Genomic DNA, 10,095 nt, shown 5'->3' on the forward strand with positions numbered 1-10,095 from the left:
AACAGCTCGTCCTATTGGCTCTCCATTCGTAAATATGTAAACGAACGTCATCTGTCATAAACTATATTTGATTTAAATCCTCCTGTCCTAGTCTGACTTTGCCCCGCTTCACTAAGGACGCGTTTGTTGTTTCTCGGAAGTGACGAAACCAAAGTACCGATGGCGGCTCACAGTTAGCTCCCGGATATGCACTAAAACGAATTTGATGGCGTCCGATTGGACTTTTTGCACACTTGGCCGATTGACTGAGGTCTTGAGATTAACATAGAAACCGTCGAGCACAAGGGTCGTCAATCCGAGGAGGGATCGTTTGTTGCAGAGCTCGCCAGATCCACAGCTAGCAGCCTTGCCAATGAAATACAAGTCCAGCTAGCCTGTGAGCGCAGAGGTTTGTTTGTGTGCGTGGCTGCACACTTTTGACACCTTTGACATTTTAGCAGTTTTGTGACACTGGCTGGTCCAAGTGCAACAGAGCCTTTGCTTGTCTGTAGTTTGCCCAGCGGCGTTTGCTTTACTTTACAAGCAGAGAAGCGGCGGGAAGTGGTTAGCCGACCTGATTAGCTCTAGCCGCACACTTCAACTCTTCTGTTCATCTCCGCTGATGGTGAAACTGTTTTCTATGATTGCGCCGATCATCGACTGTCAGCATGTTGAAGACTCGGCAGTGTTTACTGGGGATTCGCACCTTCCTCGGAGTGACGTCTAGAATATGGAGTTTCTTTTTATACATCCTCAGGAAGCATCTACGAACGGTGAGCAGCACATCAACATCTGTCTGGGTGAACGCCAGATCATGTTTTCACTATATTCCTACCTGTCATCCATAAACAATGTAGTTTTACTTCATTTGAGAGTGCATGTCTTCACTTATAATTAAAATAACTGGGTTTGAATAATAACAAAATGACATTGATTTAGATGTATATGAGTGATAAATGTCATGCAGTACTTCCTAAAAGTAGCACGTTTTATTGTGTGTGTGTGTGTGTGGGCAATAGTTTATTGAGGAGCTGTTAGTCAATCAAGAATATATTTACAAAGCTGTCCATTATGCAAACTTTATGACCCTCAGTGCAAACAGGCCAGTGTAGCATCTGTGTTAAATAACTTGATATTATGAAAATATGAGTGTTTTAGATGGGTATATTTCTTTTTATGATAAGTTAGCAGTTTGCGATGTATCAGAAGAGTTTAGTGAAACTTTTGGCCTTTGTGACCTGTGTGTTTATGATGCTGTATGTCATTGTCCTCATTACATTGAACTCTGGACCCCTCCTATATGTTTGTGTCTCGATGTGTGACAGAAGCAAAACCATCACTTGTTTTGGTAGAGAAAAACAAGATGTATTCCTAGTTTCACAGTTTTCTTTTTTTATTCTTCGGGTACCCTTTTTTAAAATACAAGTATCAACCATATGTAAAGTGGCACGCAGTGTGAAACAAATGTGACACTGAGATTTCAGTATATCTGATATTGATTTATGAGTTAGAATGAAAACAACAAAAGTTTTATGATTGAGAGGAATCAAAAAGGATGGTAATGTGCATTTAGTCACAGGAATGGAGAAATACCTTTGTTTGGTGCTCAGTTATTTCCTATTTTAATAGAGGGAAACAATATATATTTTTAGTTTCAGTGTTGCTCGTTTTTCACAGAAATTGTGTTCATTTTATTCATGGAGCCACACTTATATCCCTATAACACTGGAAATAAACCATACTGCACCATTAAAAAGTTTGTTACACTTACCAATTTCTGTATAAACCATTATCATGCTCAAATCTTTTCAAAAGTACCCATACCACCTTCAGACATCAGGTGAAAATTGACATTTTGAACGCCATCTCATAAGTTTACATAAAGCATGACATTTTTAGCTTTCATTACCCTTTATTTTTATTTCTTCCGAGGCCTCTGGTTCAGTTGACATTAAATTACGCTACATTGTTTTTATTTGCGCCAAATGTTGTTGTGTGTATTGCTAAAAAACACTTACTTAAAATAAATACAATACTTATAAATACTTCTAATTTTCTGTTTTAAAACCGTCTAAAGTTTTGCACCATTTTAATTGGTGCATTTAACTAAAGGGCTTCTCTGAAAAATAACTCAACATGACCTTGGGTTGTTTTATATAACTACCTGAACCAGCAAAGTGTTGTTTTGAGTGTTAAACTAAGCCTGATTAAACAGTTAGTTGTGGTTTTCTTGCTCCTAATTTGGCTGCCCTTCCTAATGTGAATTTCCAAATGTTTCAGTGCTAATCCAAAGTTTCAGATTTTTATTTAAAGTTTTATCTCATTCACATAAAATGATTTGCAATGAAAACCTAAAAGCAGGTACAAAAAGTACACCAATTTTTCTACTTGTCCTAAACTTCTGTGACTTCTTTGAACAGCTGTTTTGGTGGTGTATTAATAGTCGTGACAGTATGGGGCCAACTGGGTGGGTGACTATATAGTTCTCTGCTACATGATGCCTCCATCAGAGCCTTGCACTAGGGCTCAAAGATGAAGAAATTGATCAAGAAAAGTCCTTGAATTATATAGGATCTTAATTTAATCCATGTGTATTTTGGAAGCAATGAAAATACAATCTTGTATCCGTCATTGACAGTATTTTTTCTGTGTTCTACAGATAATCCAGTACCAAACAGTGCGTTATGACATATTACCTCTGTCCCCCATTTCCAGAAACAGACTCAGTAAGTTCAGTCCCTTTTTCATGTGTTATTTTCAGTTCTGTCCACTAGGAGAACTTCTAACCACACAGCTGAAAGCAAAGTTGCAAGCTGATTTGAAGAGTCATCTGTGACACCGAATCTTTAGTAAACCAATCACTGTCAACAAAGTTTTGTTTATTTTGAAAGATTGTTCTACTTAAACTGATTTTGTGAAGCTCTATTTTAAATATTAAAAGCCATCTCTTGGAAAAGATTTTGTGACCAAGTTCATCACACAAAAAGTGAATAGTTGATTTTGCTTTAAAGAGAAGTGAGTAAACCCGTGCAGCGAATTGACTTTGCTTGAAAAAAGTGAGTAAACCCATCACCTTAAAATTAAGTAAATGAACTGTATTTACAGAAATGAAGTCTACTTAACAGTTCTAAGTTGCAACACGTTTACTCATTTTTTTCAAGTAAAGTCAACTTGTTGTTTTAAGGCAACACACACACATATAGGCAAGTAACTAATCACTTTTTATAGTGTACTAATAGTGTGTTACTATAATGAATCGAGCTAAGAATACATGTCAATACTAGAGAGACTGATCTGTGTTTAAACTGTATATTGTATTTCTGCATGTAGAATCGCCACTTCTCTGTGTTTGTGATGAATGTGTTGACTATTTGTTTTAGATGCGGTGAAGAGGAAGATCTTGGTGTTGGATCTGGATGAGACTTTGATTCATTCTCACCATGATGGTGTCCTTAGACCCACAGTGAGGCCGGGAACACCACCAGACTTTATCCTCAAGGTACAAACACTGTGCTCCATCAATAGAATGTAGAAATATATTTTTAATAACTGCTTGACAAATGCAGGTTTTATTTCACTGGGTATTTTACTGTCCTGTTCATCCATTAATAATAATAATAATAATAATAATAAATTTTATTTATGATACGCTTTTTTTAAACTCAAAGTGCTACAAGATATTTAATAACAAATTTAAAAAAATGCAGAGAATTACAAGCTTACATTAAATCCCAGTAAAAAGCCAGAAGTCACACCACAATGCTAAAACAATAAAGAACAATTAAATTAAATGCTTTGCTAAAAAGATGTGTCTTGAGAGGTTTCTTAAAACAATCCAAAGAAATGGCATTCTAAATAATTATGGGTAATGCATTCCATAATTTAGGCGCACTGTAGAAATTAAGAAAAAGCCCTACCTTCCATGGTTTTTGTTCTACAGTGTGGCTGATACAAAATAAAGAACAAAGACAGCGAGTAGGAGTAGAAAAAGTCACCAGATCACAATTGTAATCTGGAGCTAACCCGTGTACTGCTTTGCAGGTTAAAATCAGAGTCTTAAAATCAATACTGAACAGTAAGTCAATGAAGCTGCTGAAGGACTGAAGTCCTGATGTGATGGTGTGAAAATTGTTATTTGTTATTATTTGAAAGTAATACTTTTATTTAGAAAGGGATTAAACCTAAAGTTGTTGTATTGTGTTTCTAATCAAATAAATAAATCTGTGAGTGTAAGTTAATTACACTTTAAAAATACTACTGACCTCAGATATATGAATGGTGGTATAGATTTACAATGTAAAAATAAATAAGTAAATAAATAAAATCGCAGAGCCAACATGAATTTATATTAAAGCTAAGGCATTTTTAATGTGCATTTTATAAATATTATCACCTTTATTGGTATACTACAGTGGAGATTTTACAGACAGAAAAGTGTGGAGAGCAAATATAGGGGAAGGATCGGCAAAGGACCTCGAGCCGGGAATCGAACTTGGGTCGCCGTGTGCACCTCGATGCTATGTGTCGACTGACCACAAGGCTATTGACGCCAACTTTAATGTGCATTTTGTCAGTAAAGCTGGTTCTAGTAAACCTCCAGCATGTTTACCACACAGATTCGTAGTTCACTACACAAAAATCCGTTTTAAAATCTAAATTGAATTATTTTATCAATAATGACAGCGAGATGGTCGTTCTGTGATGATGACAGCTGTGTAGCTTCTCAATGATCTACGGCTGTGAGATGATTCTGTAGTCATGTGTAATTAGTCACACTAAATCAATTAAAGAGGTCAAATTTTCTGTTCATAATGCAATGCCATGTAAGAGCGCCCTGTGGCCTTTGGAGGAGATTTACTGCTGATCACCTTGTGGTTCCCTGACAAGATGTGCATGACAATTACAGCTCTGCTCAATAACATTAGCAATTTAAATTCAATTAAACGCCCAGTTCCAATTAAACCTCATGGTCAATTCTGATTACTTTTTTTAAACTTGTTTTTTTCTTTCTCTTGTTCAGGTGGTAATAGACAAACACCCAGTCAGGTTTTTTGTCCATAAAAGGCCACATGTTGATTTCTTTTTAGAAGTGGTAAGTGAACTCCTATTTTGGCAGATTACCGAACAAATTACATTTTCTAACATTCATTAATTGTTTCACTTGCGTTTACATTGTGCACAAATATTACTTTTGATTAAACTCCCCAATTTTCTAATGGGTACGTCAATGTTTTCTTTTGTTTTCAAATACCAGGTTAGTCAGTGGTATGAGTTGGTAGTATTTACAGCCAGTATGGAGATATATGGATCAGCCGTAGCAGATAAGCTGGATAACAACAGAGGCATCCTTAAAAGAAGATACTATAGACAGGTAAAACCCACTGGCGTCACGTTTATACTTCAAAATTGTATTTTATAATCTTAAATCATGACATTTGTTAATCTATCCTCCCTATGAAATAGCTTTTTTATTTGTAATTGTTGTATTCGTGAACTCATCTCTTTTTTCCCCGCCTTTTGCAGCACTGCACTTTGGATCTAGGAAGCTACATTAAAGATCTGTCTGTAGTACACAGTGATCTCTCCAGTATAGTTATTCTGGATAACTCGCCAGGAGCTTATCGAAGTCACCCAGGTACATCTTCTTTTTTTTTTTTTATAAACAGGCCACTTTAATTTTCTAAAGTTAATGATAAAGGTGTTAATTCTGTTTGTGTGCAATTTAAAAACTAAAAAATATCATTTGAACCCCCAGACAATGCAATACCTATAAAGTCTTGGTTCAGTGACCCAAGTGACACAGCACTTCTTAACCTGCTCCCGATGTTGGATGCATTGAGGTATGAGCAATATCTTAAATCTTGATCATAGTGACCTTTTAATCCTTATGTACTGTTGGAGATGTTTTCATCCATTATGGGATGAACTTTTTCTGTGTTTCAGCTAGCAGAATGATAATCTTATGTAGACACACATTCTGAGAAAATGCTGTGAATTTAAAAAAGCTCAACAATAGACTCTGGCCAAATTGACTGCCCTTTTGTTCTGTTTGACATGAAAACATGCATTTAATTAAACTGCTGTAAAATAGCATCAGATAAATATTTTTTTTCAACAATCTGTTAATTAACCTCAGTCCTGATCAAAACTACTAAATTGTTTAGAAAATTACAGGATTTTAACTCTTTAATTGCCAAATTCATAAATGATGTCACTTATGTGTTTTTTTAAAAAACACAGACAAAATTTTGTATTTTTAATATAAAAAGTAATTGTGGACTTTATTTTATTTTTTTATTTTTTTACCTTTCATCACAGTCGTGCACATGTGAAACAGCACTGCCTTTTTGCATTGTTTTTGATTGATTTTCATTTTTTTTCTCCCTAATTTACAGTTGGTGACTGTTTTTGCCCCATTGACTTCTATTATAATCACATTTTTTTATTACAAAACCATGTCACCATATAATCATGCATTTTCGATTGTTTTGATTGGTTTTCCCTGTAGGAAGAGGTACAATTTTAATTTTTACTGTTGATCAGTAGTTGGCACCATTAATATTTTAAAAGCCTGGCAAAAAAAGCTTAGTTTCTAGATTTGATGTGAAGTATAACAGTAGATTGAAGCGTGTGTATGTGTGTATATGTGTCTGTGAGTGTGTGGTGTATGTGTGTCTGTGAGAGTGCGAGAGTGACCTTTGCGCACTTACCTTGATGTGTCTAAGAAAATCAAAATATGCATGTCAGCTCTCAGAACTACATGAAGTGAATAAAAACAAAGACTGTGTATTTATGCATCATCAAATGTGGTTATAACGGAAGCCAATGGGGCAAAAACAGCCACCAACAGTAAATTAAGGAGAAAAAATGAAAATCTAACAATGCATCAAAGCCAATGTTGTTACTAATTGTTCACGTCCAAGACTGTGATGAAAGATTAAAAAAAAAAAACAGTCTACAATTACTTTTTATTTTAAAAATAAGTTATTTTGTGTGTTTTTTTCACCAAATCAGTGACATCATTTATGAATTTGGCATTTAAAGAATTAAAATCCTGTAATTTATAAAAACATTTAGTAGTTTTGATCAGGACTGAGGTTGATTTAACAGATTTATGAGAACATTTATCTGATGCAGTTTTACAGCAATTTAATTCAGTTTTCATCCCTAACATAACAAAAGGGTAGTACATTTGAACAGTGTACAAGGGTTAATCATAACTAGGCCCTCATAAAATTATTGCCTATTATAATATCATTATTATTATTATTATTAATTGAGTAATATACTATTATGCTATCACTATTTAATAGTTATGTTATCACTATTAAATTATTAGCATTGGAAAATTTTTTTCTTAAAATAGTTTCTTTTCTGGGACAATATATATATATATATATATATATATATATATATATATATATATATATATATATATATATATATATATATATATATATAGCAAGCTCAGATTGGACTGATTTCAACTGATATTCATTATTATGGATACAAAGAGCTATATACTGACTGAATGTCATTTCAGAGTTCAAAAAAGTTATTCATAATAAGTTAAAGTTATTAGCAAGTAATAAAGTTATAGTAACTAAAAAACTACTTATTTTAATCATAATGGAGTAATGCGCTCATGATGTAAACTTGAATTAAATTTGAAAATAACATGTTGTTTGGTGTACACTACCTGACAAAAGTCTTGTTGTCGATCCCAGTTGTAAGAGCAACAAATAATATCTTCTAGTTGATCATTTGGAAAAGTGGCAGAAGGTAGATTTTTCAGATGAATCATCTGTTGAACTGCATCTCAATCATCACAAATACTGCAGAAGACCTATCGGAACCCACAGGGACTCAAGATTCTCAAAGATATCAGTCAAGTTTGGTGAAGGAAAAATCATGGTTTGGGGTTACATTCAGTTTACGGGGTGTGCGAGAGTGGATGGCAACATCAACAGCCTGAGGTATCAAGACATTTGTGCTGCCCATTACATTACAAACCACAGGAGAGGGCAAATTCTTCAGCAGGGTAGCGCTCCTTCTCATACTTCAACCTCCACATCAAAGTTCCTGAAAGCAAAGAAGGTCAAGGTGCTCCAGGATTGGCCAGCCCAGTCACCAGATATGTACATTATTGAGCATGTCTGGGGTAAGATGGAGGAGGCATTGAAGATGAATCTAAAGATTCTTGATGAACTCTGGGAGTCCTGCAAGAACGCTTTCTTTGCCATTCCAGATGACTTTATTAATAAACTTATTTGAGTCATTGCAGAGATGTATGGATGCAGTCCTTCAAGCTCATGGGAGTCATACACAATATTAATTCTTTTTCCACTGACTTTATATTCTATACTGTACATAATTTTTGTTAAGTGAACAGACTTTTGTCTAAGAAAAGTCAGACCTTACTGTTATAATTAAATAATTAAAAATCAAGGCATGATCATGATTAATTTTGGTAAAATAAGCGTAATCTAGAGGCCTTTGCCTTTTATATAAGCCACTTCTGATACCAAATGATCAATTAGAAGTAAAGTTATTATTTATTGTTCCTAAAACTTGGATAGGCTACAAGACTTTTGTCAGGTAGTGTCTATTGTAGTAATTTCATATTAATTGTATTTAAATTAAACTTAACTATTATTAAAAAAAGCATTTCAGAATGACAAAGTTTGAAGCGTGCAATAAATTACAATACGGACAGGTTTCGGGATTTTTATTTTGTTTGTTTGACACATTTTATGTTGCTGTTTCAGTAAACTACACTGCGCTTTCATTCTCATTTCTAGGTTTACCTCAGATGTTCGCTCCGTCCTCAGTCGAAATCTCCACCAGCACCGGCTCTGGTGATCCTATCTGTCAGGACCAGTTTCTCTTCCGGTCTTGATTTTACATGGCTCTGCCCGCTAGGTGTTAACCTCTCCTGCGCTGGAGTTTCAGCCTCTCGTCATCATGTGAGCTCCCATTAGTCATATGGACTCCTCTGAGAAGACATGAGAGGACAGAAAGGAGACTAAGTGAAGAAACCATTACAAAGGAACTCAACGAATTGAGAGGCATTTTTCTTGTATTTCTTTCCTTAAAAAACAGAATCTCTGCCTTACAGTTGTTGGATTCAACGTGTGCATGTTGGAGTATTTCTGAATTGGGGAGAATGTGTCTGATTGCAACTTTACCCTTCATTTATCGGGGTAAACGAAGAATCATTTAATGGTTTATAACTACCAGTCAGATTCCACAAATCATTAGCACTTCCGCCGTGTCTTTTGTCTTTTTGGTTACATATGACCTTAGCACAAATGGTCATTTCCACTCATTCTCTCGTAAAGCTTCTGTCCTTTTCTCTCTCTCTCTCTTGTTTTTTTTTTTTTTATTCTTCAGTCGGCCATCTCAGGTATCTGGCCTCTTCTCTGTGTTAAGAGCTGAGAGCTGTTAATACCGTTGTACTAATAGTATGCTGTGGTAGAGATAACTGTAAGGTCAGCAGGAGTGAAAACTACAGTCCATTATTACAGCTTATGGTATTAATTTTCTGTGTATTTTTAAATGGCTCATGTGGAGCCTGTGGTTAAATCTGAGAGGTTTTATCTTCTATTTCAAGGACAGATTTTTAGATGCTCTTCGATGTGGATACATCAGCCGCTGTGTGAGAAAGAGAGAGAGACACTGAGCAACAAGGACTCTGCTATAACAGAAATAAAATGGAGCCTTTTGTCAACAACTGACAAGACAGTCTCTTGCACTTTATTGTGGGGTATGCGGTTATATTTTTAGATATTGGTTAATGCCTGTAGACTGAAGACAATACACAAGCACACCCTCAACAATTCACATCTTTGTACTTCACACAGAGATGTAAAAAGTATCGTTCTCAAAACTGGTTTTACTGGTTTTTGCAATTTCAGACCCCTTAAATGCAAACGCTGCTGTTGTGTAAATAAGTGGGGGGGGGATGCAAGTCATTCACTTGTAAGGTGAAAAGTGTGAAGTATTCATTCATCAATGTTTTTTTTTTTTAAATGTATCCAATTTTTAACATCTGCTTAAACCTTGCACCTTTTCATCTTTGCAAGCAGCTGAAACTTACATTTAGATCTGCTTCCA

General features: G+C 35.1%; 1 protein-coding gene across 1 annotated transcript; it reads left to right on the forward strand.

Annotated features, from left to right (window-relative positions):
• Positions 1-110: 110 nt before the first annotated feature.
• On the forward strand, positions 111-9,719 carry ctdnep1a (CTD nuclear envelope phosphatase 1a). Its single transcript, XM_056456898.1, has 8 exons — positions 111-752; positions 2,639-2,705; positions 3,360-3,478; positions 5,000-5,071; positions 5,234-5,350; positions 5,503-5,614; positions 5,735-5,819; positions 8,781-9,719. Exons 1-8 carry the CDS (start codon positions 648-650, stop codon positions 8,839-8,841), a joined length of 738 nt encoding a protein of 245 aa, XP_056312873.1. The 5' UTR covers positions 111-647; the 3' UTR covers positions 8,842-9,719.
• The last annotated feature ends 376 nt before the right edge of the window (positions 9,720-10,095 follow it).

The sequence above is a fragment of the Danio aesculapii genome, chromosome 5 (assembly GCF_903798145.1).
Source record: "Danio aesculapii chromosome 5, fDanAes4.1, whole genome shotgun sequence".
Classification (NCBI taxonomy): domain Eukaryota; kingdom Metazoa; phylum Chordata; class Actinopteri; order Cypriniformes; family Danionidae; genus Danio; species Danio aesculapii.

Bases quoted from the DNA above. Each gene is read 5' to 3' on its own strand.
- ctdnep1a (XM_056456898.1), top strand. From the start codon at position 648: ATGTTGAAGACTCGGCAGTGTTTACTGGGGATTCGCACCTTCCTCGGA. The intron at 753-2,638 runs GTGAGCAGCACA...TGTGTTCTACAG, and splicing joins TCAGGAAGCATCTACGAACG to ATAATCCAGTACCAAACAGT. The intron at 2,706-3,359 runs GTAAGTTCAGTC...TATTTGTTTTAG, and splicing joins CATTTCCAGAAACAGACTCA to ATGCGGTGAAGAGGAAGATC.